We start from the raw sequence: 19449 nt of genomic DNA, 5'->3' as shown, positions 1-19449 counted from the left end.
ACCTCCGTGCTGTACTGTTGGCAGTGGCGTCACTAGGGTTGGTGTCACCCCCCTCCACCAACTATAGTCCCCCTTCAGTACAGACCACCCCTCCCTCAGGACAGACCTCATCCACTTACTACAGACCCCCCACCAAGTACAGACCCCCCTCTCGCAGTACTGACCCTCCTCCCGCAGTACAGGCCCCCTCCCACATTACAGATCCCCTTTCCTTAGTATAACCCCCGATTAACTACAGACCCCTCTCCCGCAGTATAGAGCCCTCTCCCGCAGTATAGACCCCTCTCCCGCAGTACAGACCCCCTTTCCTTAGTATAACCTCCCAATTAAATACAGAGCCCCCCTCCCACAGTATAGACCCCTCTCCCTCAGTACAGATCCCCTCCATCAGTATAGACCTCCCCCTCAGTACAGACCCCCTTTTCCTCAGTATAGACACCCCCCTCCATCAGTATAGACCCCCCAGTGCAGACCCCCTCCCTCAGCGTATACACTCCCCTCCATCAGTATAGACCCCCCTCCATCAGCATAGACCTCCATCAGCATAGACCCCCCTCCATCAACATAGACCCCCCTCCATAAGCATAGACCCCCCTCCAAAAGCATAGACCCCCCTCCAAAAGCATAGACCCCCTCCCTCAGCATATACACCCCCTCCATCAGCATAGACCCCCCTCAGTGCAGACCCCCCCTCCATCAGCATAAACCTCCATCAGCATAGACCCCCCTGCTCAGCATAGACCCCCCTCAGTGCTGACCCCCTCCATCAGCATAGACCCCCCTCATTGCAGACCCCACCTCCATCAGCATAGATCCCCCTCAGTGCAGACTCACCCCTCCATCAGCATAGACCCCCTCCCTCAGCATATACACCCCCCTCCATCAGCATAGACCCCCTCAGTGCAGACCCCGCTCCATCAGCATAGACCCCCCTCAGTGCAGACCCCCCTCCATCAGCATAGACCCCACTCAGCATATACACCCTTCCTCAGAGCAGACCCCCTTCTCCATCAGCATAGACCCCCTCCGTGCAGACCCCCCTCCCTCAGCATAGACCCCCCTCAGTACAGACCCCCCTCCATCAGCATAGACCCCCTCAGTGCAGACCCCCCTCCATCAGCATAGACCCCCTCAGTGCAGATCCCCCTCCATCAGCATAAACCCCCCTCTGAACTTGTGCTAGTAGTCCCCCCGTACCCTCCCATAGTGCCCCAGTATATTTCCATCTACAAATCCAGTATACTGTTCAGACCTCAGAACAGCACGGGATAGGCACAGCTGCGTGTCCCTCCATGGACTCCCTCCTCCTGTGTACATGTAGTGTGGGAGGAGCTTCAGTGCGGAGGGCTGGAGGGGCGGAGTACCGATCTGAGCCGAGAGCCAGGGGAATCCTATTTCGGCAATCGGCACAACACCAGAGAGACACAGATCAGTGGGGTGTTCGGATAGTGTGATGCCGCTGCCCACAGGTGTCACCCCTCTGGCGGGTGTCATCCGGGTGCAGCCCACACCCCCCCCCCCCAGCAACGCCACTGACTGTAGGAATGGTGTTATTTGGATGGTGAGCTGTATTGGAATTCCACCAGGCATATTATTTGGTGTTAAAGCCAAATAATTAAAGTGGTTGTTAAGCCACTTTCACTTCTTCATACCATGCCCTCTGTGTTCTAACCCTGTGTGCCCCTATGTGAGTGATTTATATAAAAAAAATCCTGCTATACCTTATTTCACAGCTCCTCTCAGTGATTACATGATCGGCTGCCTTTCTTCTTTCCCCGTCTGACAGATACAGCGGACGGGGTCGAGATTCCCCTGCTGACTTCACTCGAGAGAGGAGGAGAGGAGAGGAGAGAGAGAGCCAGCCGATCAAGTGATTGCTGAGAAGAGCTGTGAAATGAAGTATAGCAGACTTTTTTTAATAAATCACTCACACAGGGGTACACAGGATTAGAACAGAGAGGGGATGTATAAAGATGTGAAAGTTATTTGAGCAGCAGGAGTTGCAGGGACAGGCACTGTCACAGGCTGACAGGGAGGGAGGGGAGAGAGCACAGAGGAGACAACAGGGCTGCAGAGGACGGAGACACGTAAACTGACCACGGTGTCAGGGCTCAGCAGCCATGATACGCTGTGGTCAGTTTACAAAGGAGAGGGTAAATCCAGGCAGGATCAGCCAGGTAATACAGATGTTACAGGGGGCCAAATGACACAGCACAAGCACTGTGCTGTATAGAATGCTTTAAAGGAACAGGATCTTTTTTTCAGTTAAACGCTTACAATTTTAGTCTCAACTGACCACCTTAAACACACCTTCAAGATTCTGAGACCACATGGCGAAGGGTGTCATGGTCAGATGAAATGAAATGATATGTCTGGCACAAATCCAGTACAGCAAATATTGCAAAGTCTGGATGTGCAAAGATAGTAGATACATATCCCAACAGACTAAAGACTGTAATTAAAGGAAAAAGTGGTTAAAAAAATACTCACATGGGGGGGGCAGTGATTCTTTTTCGAAGTCAGTGATTCTGTTTTTGAATTTATTTTTTTTATGACATGTTGATGTTATATCTTTCACTAGAATGTTATAAGTTGCACTAGTAAACACAGCTGGATAAAACAAAAACTATCTGTCTGTCTTAAGCCCCTTTCACACTGGGGCGGGAGCGGCATCAGCGGTAAAGCGCCGCTATTGTTAGCGGCGCTTTACCGTCAGTATTCGGACGCTAGCGGGGCGGTTTGAACCCCCACTAGCGGCCGAGAAAGGGTTAAAAACCACTGCAAAGTGCCTCTGCAGAGGCGCTTTGCTGGCGTTATAGCTGCGCTGTCCCATTGATTTCAATGGGCAGGAGCGGTGAAGGAGCGGTGTATACACAGTTTCAGTTTCAGTGTATAAACAGTTTCACTGCGATAAGTCTATGAACTTCCTCTTTCTTTCTATATTTTTTTTCAAGCAAATCAGAAAAATTAGAATCAATTCAAAAAACATATTTGAAAATTAAAAGTATACCTAAAAGGCAAAACTTTTTTTTAAAGTTTTAGATGATCTGGAGAGGGATTAGAATACCTGTCAGTTTGTATTGCTGCCTGTGTCCCCATTAGGGAGATTTACACTCTGTTTGTCCTGTTTACCATTATCATTGAAAGTGAAAGTAAAGAAAATTCCAAATTTTGAGTTGTCTCCAGAAAAATAATAGAGGGTAAATCTTCCAATAGGGGGGTATCCAAGGGATTCATACAAATGTTTTTTACCTACAATTACTAGTTTTCCACATCATGATTGAGTGAGGCACTGGTGATGTAACCGTTGCCTCACAGCTGCATGCTAGGAAGTACCTGTCAGATATTGCAGGAAGCAGACCCAGACTTGTTGGCAGAGATCTAGGATTTAAAGAGAGATGGAATTATCTGTTCTTTGTGAAAATTGTCACCCTGAGAAGAATGTGAAGAAAAAGAAAAATTGTGTTTGAAATAATTAAAAGGCCGATCTCACGATTCATGCTGCTGACGTGAGGTGTCAGAGCTGGGGGAGGGGTCTGATCGCGGTGCTGATGTGAGCGGGTGCAGGTGGCCCGGGACCATCAGTGGTGGGTGAGCGGGGTGAGAGCCCGCAGATGCACCGAAGGGAATATACCCCCCAAGCCCCCAAACTCCATCAGAGATGAGAAGCGGCACGGGAATCAGAGTATGCGAGCGGCTGGTGTGGGTAGCTAAGAGACTGACACATAGCCTCCTATGGAAGTCGAGGAGCTACTGACTCACCTGTCGGGACTGGACAGATCACGCCAGAGCAGAGCGTTGTTTCCCTGGCTGCTCCCCCCTCCTCCTCTTTGCACTCTGAGATGTGCAAGTGAGCGGCCTCCGGTGGCTGATTGCAGACATGGAGCAGAGTGGATATTGAACAAGCCAGACAAAGGATCTCTTCAGCCCATACACTAGATGTGTGAATCCCCCTGGAACACAAAGAGGACCAGCCCCCGGAAGACAGCTCTCTTCAGGTATGCTTTTTTTATCCCTAACAATTAAACTATACAGTTATAAGCGTACCTGAGCTTGCTAATGGGACTGACGGTCACATTTTTATATACTCCTACACTCAATAAAGCCACAATAAAGCTACAAGTTTCAAACAAAATATTGCAGGAGGGCTGTGTTGAATGACATGGAAAGCGATTGTCTGCGACTACCTAGTGGAACAGTATTGTAAAAATAGGACTGAATCCTGGGCTCTGTTCATCTGATCAGGAACTTTTCCGTTGATAGTGATTATAAATCCTCTGGAGGTTCAAGCTAGTAGCTTGTATGATGTACGCTGGAACTTACGCTTGATTGGTTAATTAGTGTGGAGCGGAGCTGAGCAGGTCAGTTAAGCAATTAAGCTAAACATCGCTCTCTACAGTGACAGTTCAGCTGGTCCAGTAGGAAGTCTTATCCCCTGGAGGTTGTTTAGAGCCTCGGGGTAACTTCAGTAGCTCCACCGGCAACGTTTAAGGGGTTTCTACAGAATCTATAGTTCGGAAGAGCATTAACTATGTGATATACCCCATACTTCCCTGGATCTGGGAAAAACAGAAAGGATTTTGATCGGTTAATATAAGACACCATATTAATTTAAAGAGTCAATCTAGATGTGACTGAGTTTTCCATTACTTTAACATATTTAGTTATATGGAGTAATACCTCACTATAAGCGATTTGAGTGTCAGACTCTATGGGCCCTGACTGGGAAAGATAACTAGTGACGAATTTTCGTTTAGAAAGAGGATAACATGAGAAGTTCATCACAAAAAGCAACAGAGTCTAAGACATCTAGAGAGAGCCTTAATACTAGTTTTATTTAGAAATACCTCAAAGAAGTAACTTCAAAAAGCCCCGGTCTGGAGAAAAAACAAACAGGAACTAAAGAAAAAAAGAAAGAGCAGGAAAAACATAAAGGGGAACAAGCAGAGAAACCTAACATGGTGGTGGAACAGGCGGGAGATCTAGACCCCAGCAAAATGGAAGAACAAAGGAACATCGCATCAATGCCAACTAAATTGGAAATGCTGGATATGTTCACCAAACTAGAAAACGTGATTAAATCAGAGACAGTGAACGTTCCTATGGATATGGGCCACCTCCTAAGGAGAGTAGAGGAGGCAGAGGAGGTAACAGGGAAGCATGCCAAGGAAATAACATGAATTAAAATCACAAATGAGGAAAATGCAAAGTGAGTACCAGGATATGCTATATAAGCTGGAAGAGCAGGAAAATCAAAGCCGACGCCAAAACCTGAGGATCAGATCCCTACCAGAGCAACAAAAAGAAGACCTGGTGTTAAAAATGAAAAAAATCTTCAACCCAATTTTGGACAGACGTGAAGATGAGGTCCTAAAGATTGATCGGGTGCACAGGATCAGAAAACCTCCAAACTTAAAACAGGAAATACCTAGGGATGTAATAATTAAATTTCATTCGTATGATGATAAAGCAAAGATATGGAACAAACTTAGGAGAGCGCCTCCAGTTTACTTCGAGAGTACGGAGCTACAAATCTTTTCCAATTTATCTGCAGGAACTTTGGCACAAAGACGTCAGCTGAGACCCCTATTGGAAGAACTAAAGAAAGCTAATATAAAATATAGCTGGGAGTTCCCCACATCACTAATAGTAATACAAGAAGGTAGAATGTCTAGGTTGAGACACCTGGAAGACTTAAAGGACTTCTGTGAAAGTTTGGGTATCCCTATACCAAACATCCCTAGATGATAGTATAAAGTTGCAAGAGTTGTGTGAGGGGTGTTCTACTTGAGGTTGAAATGCAGAGCGGACTAAAATCATAATCTTGGCAGGGGACTTTAATTTTTGCTTGAACCCAGCACTGGACAGTATGTCCCGGGCACAGGGGATGAGTAAGGTTTTATTAAAATCAATTGGTCGTAAACTGCATCAATGCCAAATTATGGATGCATGGAGAGTGCAACATGTAAAAACGCGGGACTATACTTTCTTCTCCCCTGTGCACGGGACATACTCAAGACTCCACTATTTGATGGTGGATCACAGTTTGTTGGATCTGATAAGGGAGACAAACATAGAAATTACCACATTGTCTGACCACGCCCCTATCTCGATGCAGATGAGGATTCCGGGGATCCATAAACATCCATACACATGGAGATTAAATGAAAGCTTATTACGAGATGAGGTAGTAGTTGGAAAAGTTCAGGAAGAATTGGAATTCTTTTACAAGATGAATGATAATGGGGAGACATCGTGTGCCACACTATGGGAGGCATACAAGGCTTACATTAGAGGGGTCCTGTTGTCAATCAGTGCAGGGAAAAAAAAAGAGAGGTTAAAAAAAAGGGAAAATCTCATCGAAGAAATACATAAACTTGAACAAAAACACAAACAAACAAGGGGAGAGGATCAGGAATGCTTCCACCAACTGATGGTAAAGAGAGAGGAACTCAAAGATAGCTTGGAACAAGACACTAGTAGATCTTTTAAGGCCTCTAGGAGAACTAGGTATCGCTGGGGCAATAAGTCTAGTAAACACTTAGCCAGGATGTTGAAAAAGAGAAGAGAAGTAAACTTTATTGAAAAAATCCAGAATAAAAAGGGGAACTAATTTATACAGATAAGGGCATAGCAGAAGAGTTTAGGCAGTACTATAAGGCCCTCTACGCAGTGAGACAGAATGGACAACAAAGCAAAGGGCAAGATGGGAAGATAGAAGAATTCTTGGATAAAGCAGGTCTGCCCTCACTGACAGAAGAGGATAGAGAGGAATTAGATAGGCCTATAACCGAAGAGGAAATATACTCTTCACTAAAAGACTCTGCTTTAGGAAAAAGCCTGGGCCCTGATGGGTTCGTTATATATTATCTTCAAAAATTTTAAGAATTTTTAGTACCGAAATTAAGTCAGTATTGGAACGGTCTAGGTATTAAATGGGATATGGGACGTGAAGCACTGTCTGCATCATTAACATTGATTTAAAAGAGAGTAAGAATAGAACGCTATGCTCCAGCTATAAGCCTATTGCCCTACTGAACGCAGATACCAAGTTGTATGCCAAGGTCTTAGCAAGGAGGTTGAAGGAAAAAATGACCACTTTGGTCCATCCGGACCAAGCGGGGTTTGTTCCGGGAAGAGAGGGGAGGGATAACGGATTTAGGGCATTGTCTTTAATGGAGTATATAATCTCTGAAGGGACCCCAGGCCTATTCCTGTCAGTGGACGCTGAGAAAGCTTTCGAAAGGGTAGACTGGGGTCTCATGATAAAAACTTTGGAATTGGACCACGGTGGATGAAATGGGCTAATGTCCTATATAAGAATCCAACGGCGACCGTGAAGGTAAATGGGTGCGCGTCTTGTCTATTTACCATGGAAAATGGTACTAGACAGGGGTGTCCATTGTCTCCCCTCTTGTTTGTACTGACCCTGGAGCCCCTGCTGGCCTCCATCCGAAATAACCTGGATATTAGCAGGATACACATTGGGACTGAAGAGCACAAACTAGGGGCGTTTGCAGATAATGTGCTTTTTTTTATTACCAAACCTAGGATTACGATTCCAAATTTGCTTGAGACGTTGAAAAAATATGGGGGAAATCTCAAATTTTAAAATCAATCTCAGCAAGTCTGAAATCTTAAATGTGAACGTAGCCAAACAGGTGGAAGATCTACTTAGCAAGGAATTCCAATTCCAATGGAGAAAAGATATAAAATACCTAGGAGTCAACTTGACCAACTCCTACAGAAACATTTAAGGAATTACTTACCTCTGTTAGATGAGATCAAAAAGGACACCAAAAAAAATTCAATACGCTCTATCTCATGGATTGGGCGTGTTAACGCAGTTAAAATGCTGTTAGTTCCAAAAATTCTATACAAGTTCCAAATGCTTCCAATTCCTCTCCCACAGACCTATTTAAGAACTTTAAGAAGTATAATAATGAAATTTGTCTGGGGTGGCAAAAAACCTCGAATAGCATTTATAACTTTGAGCAGAGAGAAAAAAACGGGGGGGTTAGGGATTCCAGATTTTAATAAATATTATAACGCAGTGGTAATATCACGGGTGATGGAATGGGTAAGGGAGAACTCTGAGAAGAGATGGGTTAATATCGGAAATATCGAAAATTACATGAGCAGCTCACAGTTAGGTCACATAATATGGAACCCTCCAACACATAGATTAATAAGCCCAAATACACTGGTATTAACACTTAACACTTTAAAAATATGGGATAAGATTCACATATTTAACGGGTGGGACTACAATTCACCTTTGATATATTTAAAGGACAATATATTTTTTGAGCCGGGGATGAGGGAGGTGGGAGGGAATTGGATAAAAAAAGGAAATGCACAATTGAAAGATATTATTAAGGAGGGTAAAATAATCACGTATCAAGATCTTAAAGGTAACTCTGATTTAATGACGATAGATGCTTGGCGGTACTTCCAGCTCACTCAATTTTTCGGAAAACTTCCGAAGTCAGTTAGAGGCGAAGAAGATTATAGGCCGTTGGAACAACTTTGTATAAGAGAAAAATCAAAAAACAATATCTCCCGACTTTACAAATTACAAGTGCACAGGGAGGGGCTGGAGGTCCCGCCTTACATCAAGCAATGGGAAAAGGAATTGGGATTACATTGTAATAACCACACGTTAGTAAAAATCTGGAAATTGATACATTCTGTCTCGGTTGACTCTAGGATGACTGAGATAAATTATAAATGCCTAGTGAGGTGGTATGCGATTCCAGACAAGCTAAGTAAATTCCAACCGGATCAGTCAGAGGACTGTTGGAGAGGATGTAAGGTACCAGGAACAATGGCCCACATTTGGTGGGAGTGCCTCACAATGAAGAAATACTGGAAAGGTATTTTACAGTTAATAAAATAAATTACTAACAAAGAGATTCCAGAGGAACCGTGGGCGTGTTTGTTCCACGGGACTGCCGAATCAATAAAACAATATAAAACATCCATTGCCCCGATCTTGTTAAATGCAGCTCTAAGCCAGATACTGAAAAAATGGCAAGAAAAGGAAGGTCCCAACATTCGGGACTGGATATAGTGTGTTAATGACATATTTAGGCTGGATGATGGGGGTGTTGAACTAGATGAAGAATGCGAATGCAAGGAAAATGGGACAAGTGGCAAGCATTTAAAAAAACGTGGAGATATGTGAAGGAGTTTATCAGTTAAGTGTAAAATGGAGAAAAACAGGAACCAGAGGGGAAGAAACGTTTGCCTTTATTATTGAGTATTGATTATTGATCATTTATTATATAAGTATTTATGAGAAATAAGCGAGGAGAGGGAGGTGGGTGGGGTGGGTTGGATCCAAGGGGGGATAACTATATGTGAACATATATATCGATTTGTCTTCGATGTGTTTTTTTATTTAGAACATTTGACTATTTTGTATGTAAAAAATTTAAAATAAAGATTTAAAAAAACAAAAAAAAACAAATAAATAATAAAAAGCATGCAATTATCTATAAGTATATGTTTGTAGCTTGCCATTACTAAACACTTCTAAAGGTGCCTTTGCTGTAATTTTTATAAGACAGGTTAAAGTGATTGTAAAGGAAACATTTTTATTAAAAAAAAAATACAAACATGTTATACTTGCCTGCTCTGCGCAGTGGTTTTGCACAGAGCAGACTCGATCCTTCTGTTCTAGGGCCCCCCTGTAGCGCTCTGGGCCCCTCCCCCTTGCCAAGTGCCCTCATAGCAAGCCGATTGCTGTGGGGGCACTCGTGCGTGGTCACTCCCGTACTGGCTGTGGTCCATAAGACACAGAGCGTGGTTCAGGCCTGCCCCCTCTCCTGCCTCACTGGCTGTGACTGACAGTAGCAGGAGCCAATAGCTTTTGCTGCTGCATCTCAACCAATCAGGAGGGAGAGACCCAGGAGAGCCTCGGGTCTCTTGCACATTGCTGGATTAAGATCGGACTTAGCTAAGTATGGGGGGGGGGGGCTGAGGGGAAAGCTGCACACTGAAGGTTTTTTTACCTTCATGCAAAACCTTCAGCCTTTACAACCACTTTAAGTTCCTGTTTAAGTGTGTAAATGTTTACAAATCTGTTTGCTAACCATTAATTCACGTTTTTCACTTGTTCAGCTCCATTTTGTTTACAACTTTATTATGATATTCTACAATCATCCAATGGTATTATCAAGTGGACATTTCTCAAACCTTTATTGCATGGAAAGATACTGTATACCCCAGATACTCCAGAAACAATGGAGATAATATACAAAGTGAGTAGTCCTGTGTCTTGTATGTTATATGTCTACATGTTGTGTAAAACATGTATTGTGTTTGATACAAAATATCTGATCTTCATGAATGATTTATACATGTAACCATTTTATACAAAGCAGAATATTAGACTTGTTTTCTTGAAATTTGAGTCACTAAGTAATAAATACACTTTTTTCTAAATGTATTTAAAACTACTTACAATGAAGCAGTATTAGTATGCTTGTAATATTATAATAACATTTGCTTTTTTTTTTTTATTAATTATTTTTTTCAAAACACAAATAAATGCATAGCATGTGTTTATCATATTTACAAAAATTTAGATAAGCTGTATTTTTAGGAGTAACTTGTCATGCAAGAAGTACATAGGCTGCCATTTTCAACCTATCTACAAAAAAGAGTAGTAATGTTCACATTGCAAAGATTACCAAAGTGAATAAGCTAAAGCTATGCTCTTTTTTGAATATGCAAGTATGTGCAAGCAAAATAAAAAAAAAAACACAATTATTTGGGATAATTAAAGAGAACACAGCGTTGTCTTATTTTGTAAGTCAGGAGTAAATTCACTTTGGTAGTTAACAACCTTAAGCCCGGGTTCACACCTATGCGAATTAGATGTGCGTTTCCGCACATCTAATTCGCATAGCAGGAGAATGTGACTGGCTCCCTATGGAGCCGGTTCACATATCTCCGGGGCGGCTGCAGTGCGCACTGCACAAAAACGCTGTGCGTCTTTGGCTGCGTTTCAGGGCCGAATTCAGGCATAGAATCGGCCCTGATTCGTCCCTGAAACGGTGAACAGGGACGCACAGCGCTCCTGTGCGGTCCGCAGCGAATTATGGTGTGAACCCGGGCTTACTCCTTTAGTAGAAACTCAGATAGCAAGCCATTGAGATGCAAGTTTGAAAATGACTTGCTAAGCTATTGCTAGACTTGCCAGGCTTCACAAGCTTATTGTACAATTGCAGCAAGTCCTCATTGCATGACTCCAGATCAACTTTCTTTGCAAACATTCTGCAAATCTGTTGCAAGTTCTGGATCAATTATGTTACACAATAGTCATCCAACCACAGGGGTCTCTGTGACTTGCAGAGCTCTTGCTGTAGACTCACTACTGCAACTTTGATCTTGCTGGAGACTTGCCATGCAAATTTGCTACACATTGGAAAAGTGTCAACTAGAACATGACAGCTACATAGTTTGTACATAATATTGATAGTGTATTTAAAGAATTGGTTCACTTTTACAAAATAAATAAATGCACTTTTTTTTGCAGGTAAAACAATATGCATTTATTATTTATTTTTGTTAGGGACTGTAATGCGTCAGGCAGTGAACTATGTTGGGTTGTGTGGATCACAGCTTCGGAAGTCTATGAATGCTATATTCTTAACAGTTAACTTTAACCTTAACAGCTATCAGGTAGGAAGACTCAGATAAGGTTGGAAATACAATTGGTTTTATTTAGAGTGGTATTACTCTAGGGTGGAACAGTGGTGTAGTGGGTAGCACTCTTGCTTAGCAGTAAAAAGGGTTGCTGGTTCAAATCCCAACCACGACACTACCTGCATGGAGTTTGCATGTTCTCCCTGTGCCTGCGTGGGTTTCCTCCAGGTACTCTGGTTTCCTCCCACACTCCAAAGACATGCTTGTAGGTTAATTGGCTTCTGTCCAAAATTGACCCTAGTATATGAATGTGAGTTGGGGACCTTGGATTGTGGGCTCCTTGAGGATAGGGACCAATGTATGTGTGAAGCGCTGAGTAAATTGATGGCACTATATGGGTACCTTAAATTAATAGGGATAATTGTAGACACGCACCCTCACTTACTCAGGATGGACTGGTGTCTTTATTCAACCTTACTAACAATGTAACTATGTAATACACAGCCAGATGTTCCAATAATTCTGGGATGAGAGGAAGGGGGTATCTATTTTTCACAGTGATCTTCAGTTCTCTATAATCGATGATGGGACGTAGGCTTTGATCCTTGTTCTGGATAAAAAACATGCCTGCTGCTATGGGTGAGGTGGACGGTCTTATGAATTAAGGAATTTTGCTGCCTGGGAGTAACTCTATAGGACAATCGTATGGTCTATGTGGGGGTAGAAGCTCTGCATTCTTTTTGCCGAAGACATCAGCAAAATCTTGGTATGCCCTAGGTACCAGGTTGACTTCCGCTGGGGGCAGTGATTCCACCTGAGATAAAGAAGTCTCTTTGTAACATGTCTCCTGGCAATATAGAGAGGTAAGGAGCACACTGCTGTCTTTCCAATGTAGAGTGGGTTTGTGTGTATGCATCCAGGGAAGACCTAGCATGAGAGGGAAATGGGGATACGATATCACATCTAGGCAGATGTATTCTATATGTGTATTTTCTGTCACCATAAGCAGAGGTTGTGATTGTGTAGTGATGGGACCTGAGGTTAAAGTAGTTCCGTCAATAAGTCTAAGAGAGACAGGTTTGCATTTGGTGGAAATAGGAATTTTATTGGTTGTAACAATATGTGAATCTATGAAGTTTCCACACGCTCCAGTGTCAATCATAGCCTCAAGAGTAATTTGGGTTTGGTCCCACTGCAGAGAGACAAGAATTTTGAAATAGTTAGAGTCTGGTAAGTGGGGGTTTATTAGCTTGCATAGGTAAGCTGACTTACCCAGTCTTTTCTTCCTGAGTGGGGGGGGGTCTTCAGCGATGTGATGTGGTGCACCACAATACATACAGAGCTGAAGGGACCTTCTCCTATACCTCTCTGCTGGGGAAAGTGGTCCCATAATTACACCAATCTCCATGGGATCCACAGACTCTGTGGTATGGCTGGAGGGAACCGAATAGGAGACCCCTGAGATTCTCTCAGCTTTCCGTTTGTGCATTCTTCTGTCAATGGATATGCTGATGAGAATAAGAGCATCCAATGTAGGGGGTATTGTAGTGCGGGCTAACTCATCCTTCAGGGTTTCTGATAAGCGTAGCCGGAACTGATTTTTTTAGGGAGACCTGGTTCCACTCGGACTGAGTGGCCCACCATTTAAATTTGGCGATGTAATCTTTCGACAGGGTTTTTTCCCTGTCGCAGAGCATGTAAGGCAGACTCAGCGGAGATCTGCTTGCTGGGGTCATCATATAATAGATCCATGGCGGCCCTGAAGTCGCTAAATGAGTTTAGGATTGGATCTTCTTTCTCTGTGAAAGTGTTTGCCCAGGCTCGGGGTTCCCCTCTAAGGTAGGAAATGGCTGTGCAAACTTTTGTTCTGTCGGTGGCATAAGTTTGTGGTTTCATGTCAAACAGTTTACAAGCGTTAATGTATTCTCTGTAGTTTCTCCTATCCCCCGAGAAGATGTCTGGTGGGCTTATTTTCGGTTCTGGGGTGTCGGGGTGTGTAACCCGAATAGGGAAGTCATCAGTGACATATGATTTGAGAGTCTGGTTCTTAGTTGAAAGGTTTGAGACCATCTGTGAAAGAGCGTCAAGTCTCTGATTGAACGCCCCCCGATGGATCCATTTCATTCCTATTGGTAGGAGGTTTGTGCTATCTGTAATGCTTCAGGCAGTGAACTAAGTTGGGTTGTGTGGATCACAGCTTCGGAAGTCTATGAATACTATATTCTTAACAGTTAACTTTAACCTTAACAGCTATCAGATTGGAAGACTCAGATAAGGTTGGAAATACAATTGGTTTTATTTAGAGTGGATACACAGCCACGACGGGGAGCTTCAGAGGCAACTTAAGCTTAGTAGCACTACACAGGAATAAAGTTTATAGGAAATGTAAAGATACTTGCAGTGTGTGGATTCCTGGAGATGGGGTCATCCAGTGGCTTCTTGAGAGATGTACTGGTCTCCTATGTGGAAAGGAACAGGTAAGGTTTTCTTCAGGCAAAGTAAGTAGACTGTGGGTAAGGCAGACAAGAGTCTCTGACTACTAGAGAGGAAGGGGCTCTGTCCGGCCCAACAAGTGGAAGTTGGAGGGGCTCTGTCCGGCCCAAAAGTGAGGTGGAAGACATGGCTCTATCCGGCCCAAAAGTGAGATGATAGTCGGGGCTCTGACTGCCCAAAAAGAGAGATGGTAGTTGGGGTTCTGACCGGTCCAAAAGAGAGATGATAGTCAGGGCTCTGACTGGCCCAATAGAGAGAGATGACGGCAGTCTTCTGTTGGAGATCTTTACCTGGCATCAGGTTCTTAGCACGAATGTCAAGCAAATGGCGTTGCCTGTTTAAATAGGGACAAGAGGAGGAGCCGGGTGATGTCGTTGTGATGTCATCAATCTGCGACAGAGTTTGTGGAGATATCAGAGCTCCCAGTGGAAAGATAAGAATATTGCAGGAGAAATGTGGGAGCCTCCAGTGGAGGGATAAAGACATTACAAGAGAAATGTCGGAGCCTCCAGTGAAGGGATAAAGACATTACAGGAGAAATGTCGGAGCCTCCAGTGGAGGGATAAAGACATTACAGGAGAGATGTCGGAGCCTCCAGTGGAGGGATAAGTACATTACAGGGACCTATAAAGCATTGCATCCATGATCAGCAGATTGCGGGTGTAATGCCACAGTCTTGCAGGCTGTTTAGCTGTCTGACCATACTACCGAAATGGGTGGGCAGCTACGCTCTGACAGGAAGCTTAGTGAACTCTAGAGCAATCAACAGTGTCCTTGTAGTTCATTGAGAACTACCTGCCGACAGCTGAAAAGGCTGTCGGTACTTGTATTTTTCCCAATCATAGATCACTGTGAATGAATGATGCGGCTGGGTGGGTCACATTTTTTTACACTGTGACTGCGAGCCGGAGGGGAAGATCCTCCGCTTGCTGTAAAAATGGGGACTGGGGACTCGGGTGGGGGGAGAGCGGGGGGCTGAATATAGGTGTAACATGTAACATGTTACACATGGTAAGCTAATCCTTTAAAGCTTTTACTGAACAGTCAAGCTCAATTTAAGACAAATTTCAGAAGTGGTGTAATAATAGCATGGTGGAATTTTTAAATGTTATATGGTCCACCAAAAAAGTCTTATGCCGTGTACACATGAGCGGACTTTCGACGAACTGAACTCCGAAGGACTTTTTCATGGACTTTTGACGGAGTTCCAACGGAGTTCCGACGCAACGGACTTGCCTACACATGATCACACCAAAGTCCGACTGATTCGAACGTGATGACATACGACCGGACTAGAATAAGGAAGTTCATAGCCAGTAGCCAATAGCTGCCCTTGCGTCGTTTTTGTCCGTCTGACTAGCATACAGATGAATGGATTTTTCGACCGGACTTGAGTCCGTCGGAAAGATTTGAAACATGTTGTATTTCTAAAGTCCATCTGATTTTTCAACAGCAAAGGTCCGATGAAGCCCACACACGAGCGAATTGTCAAGCGGATTTGTTCCGTCGGACCTTTGCTGTCGAAAAGTCTGTCCATGTGTACACGGCATTAGCCATAATAAGTAATAGACATGGGATGTTATAACAGTGACTATTTTCAATAAAATATAATTTAAAAAATTAAAAAATATGTCCTGTTTTTGTATTCATTAGGCAAATCGTACATTTCGTTTTTTAGAAAAAATTAAGACATTTTCAAAAGTTTGGCTCACCATGTCTGCAATTTTTAAAAGCAGCAACCAAATCCTCAATGATTCTACTTTGCAGGTATGTCTCAAATATATATAAATATGAGAGTGTGCATGTGCATGTGTCAAAATAATGGCAGCTACTGTCATTTTAAATGCACAGGGCTTCAATGTAAGATTTTCTCTAAAAAAAGCCCACCATTCTCTCTGAACCCAGCATCTACCATATATTAAATGTTTATTTGTAAAAATTGTATATGAAAGTTATAGCACATCAATTTACAATCTTAAAGCAAAAAAAAAAAAAAAAAAACATATACAGCATTAAAGAAAATCATTTTTTTTGTTTTAGAGTAGTATTGGTAATAGAACATTAACAGAAAGGTTTAATAAGATTTAATTGTATCTTTTTGCTACTATAATGTTTTGCAGTGTTTAAGAGATCCATGTGACTGTAATTAACAGTTTCAAGCTCTGTTTATTGAAGTATTTTACAGTTAAATTAACTTGTATAATATCTTTCTAGATGCTGTTGCGAAATTCTTTCATAAATAACTATGTAGAAAGTCAGTTAAACCTAAGTGTGGGAGAATTTGTAAAGAAGCTACATATATATGGTGAGAAAATATATTTTTGTACATTATACACAAACCTTATATAACCTTAAATAACAAACATGTTATACTTTCACTGTGCAGTTCATTTTGCACAGAGTGGCACCGGTTCTCCCCTTCTGGGGTCCCCCGGCTGCACTGGTAGCTCCTCTCCGCATCGAGTGCCCACGTCGGAGAAGGCTCTCCTAAGGTGGACACCCATGCAGGTGTGCTCCCGAGTTCTGCTTCTGTGTCCATTCACACAGAATGCAGGACTCGGCCCTGCCCCCCGCTTCATTGGATTTGACTGACAGCAATGGGAGCTAATGGCTGTACTGCTATCAATCTATCCAATCAAGAGCCGGGACAATGGGCAGAGAGGTAGATCGCGTAAAACGGGGGGGGGGGGGGGGCTGGTCAGTGTCAGAAGTTTTTTCACCTTACAGCATAGGATGCATTAAGGTGAAAAAACACAAGGGTCTCTAACCCCTTTAAATAAAGCCAGTGTGGAGTGTGACTATGAGCACTGAGCCATGACTGGGCAAAGTCATCATGACTTTCTCCAATCAGGGTTCTGACAGTGCTCTGTGCCCTGATTGGGCAAAACCTTGCAGGTGCATTGCTTTATCCAATTAGGGCCCTAGAATGCTCTGTGCAGCACACCCCACAAATGTGAGTCTTTGCGGAACAGGTGAACGGGTAATGTTCGGGCCAAACTTATGCTCGCTCCGAACTGGTCGCCCAACACTACCAAACAGCTGATGTAGTCTGAACTTACATTTGGACCAAACTCTGGACTCTGACCATGTGATTACTTTCCCAATCTATTCACTTCTCTATAATCTGTTTGCTTAAGTTGAAAGTGATTTCCCTGTTTTATAATATGCTAAATGGTAAACAAGCTTTCCCCACCCAGTACTATGCACTAATAGTATAATCAACATGGAAATCAACCATATCATGTACATACAGTTGTGCTAAAAAATTTGCATACCATGGCAGAAATCGTAACATTTTGGCATTGATATTGAAAATATGACTGATCATGCTAAAAAAATGGCTTTTATTTAAAGATAGTGATCATATGAAACCATTTTTATCACAGAGTTGTTTGGCTGGTATTTAAACCATGATGATAACAGAAATCCCTCTAAATGGCCCTGGTCAAAAAAGTTTACCTACCCTGGAATGTTTGGCCTTGGTACATACAGACACAATGGGGTGCAGTGCAAAGTGGATTTGCCTTTAGTAAATAACCCCCACTGTGACATACAGGTTAAAATGGCAATTAAAGGTTCATTTCTTACATTTGTGGCTTTTTAAATTGCAATTAGTGTCTGTGTATAATTAGTCAATGAGTGTGTTTGTTAGCTTTCACATGGATGCACTGAGCAAGCTAGATACTGACCCATGGAGAGCAGAAAAGATCTGTCAAAAAACATGCATAACAAGGTTAAACAGGATATAAAAACATATCCAAAGTCTTGAATATGCCAGTCACAGTACTGTTCAATCACTTTTTAAGAAGCGGGGATTTCTTGATACCAAGGTCAGTTACACCAAAAAATATTGCATCCACGACTGTCAGAAGAATTGATCAGGATACAAAGAAAAACTCACAGGTAACCTAAGGAGAAATACAGGCTGCTCTGGGAAAAGATGGTGTGGTTATTTTTAAGGAGAACAATACGACGAACAAAAATGAGCTGCATTGTCGAGGTGAAAGAAAGTACTGCGCCAATGCCACAAAAAAGCCCAGCTAAATATGCCCAACAACACCTTGACATACCTCACCGAGCTTTTTTTGTGGCATTGGCACAGTAAAAACTAAGTTATAAATGTATAAAAAAATATGTAAATATATTTTCTCCCTAGTTCATCAACGGACACAAAGCCTCCTTAAACTTAACCATTGGGTTATATCGTCTCTGCAGGAGTAGGACTAAGCAGAACATAAAACTTGGCTACGCCCATGGGCCGTCCTCAGTCAGCATATAACCACCTCCCTGCTCTAGGTATTCAGTTTTTTTCTGTCTAGTCAGGAGTAAGGACCTAGCTCCTTGCTGGGATCTTTTGGTCCTAGCAATTTTTTATTCTTTTCTCCTTCCATGCATCTTTTCTCCTGGGAGATCTAAAATCAACTGCTGGGCTGGGTGACAGGCTGGATAATCTAGATCCAGCAGTCTCCCCAGTCCAACCAACAAGTGCGTGCACACTACAGCTATGCGCTAGGTCGGCCGCGACATAGCCTTAACGGATGGCGGCTGGCCCATGAGTTAAATGTCTTGCAGGGTCGCATAAGACCAGGCTCTGGTCCGAGTCACAGTGCCCCCCCAGCCGACAGCCCCCACTTTTGGTGGCGATGGTCCTGTCTGGAGCTATACCCGCAGCTGTGGAAGGGTAAGTGCAGTCCCCACGCCCCTCCTGTATGCGGGGTGGGGTGGGTGTGGATCATCTCCAGGGATAATCATACCTGCCTGCAGGATCCCTCCTCCCATCCCACAGTTAAGCTGGGTTTACCCCATCTCCTCTTCACCCCCCTCTGTGAGTGTACCCTGAGGTGGGGGGGACTCATGTGCTGCTGTGTATACTGCTTTGCTAGGTGGGGCTGCAGTGCCTGGAGCCATGGGGGTCCCAGTGCAGGTTTTTCTCCCCATCCCCCCTCTGTGGGTGTTCCCGGGGGGGGGGCTCGTGTGCCAGTGTGGGTACAGTACCTGAGGGGGGGTCCCAATGCAGAGGGCGCAGCGGTGACTTCTGTGGACTTTGGGAATGATCTGCCAGCATTGGGCAACATTCGGCAGCCATATTACCTTAGTTTGGCTTGGTCTTTGGCCGGCGGCCATATTGGTGTAGTCCGTGACATCACGTCCAGTGGCCATTTTCCCTTAGTCTGGCACGATGCTGGAGACAAACAGAGCTATGCAGAGACAGGACAAGCGGGTCATGTGATCTGCAGGGCTTCCGGGCCCCTCCTCTTCCTCCCGGGATACATATTTATACTATACTATAGCAGTGCCAAA

At 43.6% G+C, this 19449-nt stretch overlaps 1 protein-coding gene across 1 annotated transcript in view; it reads left to right on the top strand.

The window, feature by feature from the left end:
* The window catches only part of LOC141145986 (ATP-binding cassette sub-family A member 13-like), a 142336-nt gene that overhangs the window by 83002 nt on the left and 39885 nt on the right, over positions 1-19449 (top strand). Inside the window, exons 4-6 of the mRNA XM_073632771.1 lie at positions 10126-10265; positions 15802-15915; positions 16363-16453. Coding sequence (XP_073488872.1) covers positions 10126-10265; positions 15802-15915; positions 16363-16453 — 345 coding nt within the window. The remainder of the gene's footprint in view (positions 1-10125; positions 10266-15801; positions 15916-16362; positions 16454-19449) is intronic.

Source organism: Aquarana catesbeiana, linkage group LG05 (genome assembly GCF_042186555.1).
Source record: "Aquarana catesbeiana isolate 2022-GZ linkage group LG05, ASM4218655v1, whole genome shotgun sequence".
In the NCBI taxonomy this organism is placed as follows: domain Eukaryota; kingdom Metazoa; phylum Chordata; class Amphibia; order Anura; family Ranidae; genus Aquarana; species Aquarana catesbeiana.
This window is presented reverse-complemented; position numbering and strand designations above follow the sequence as displayed.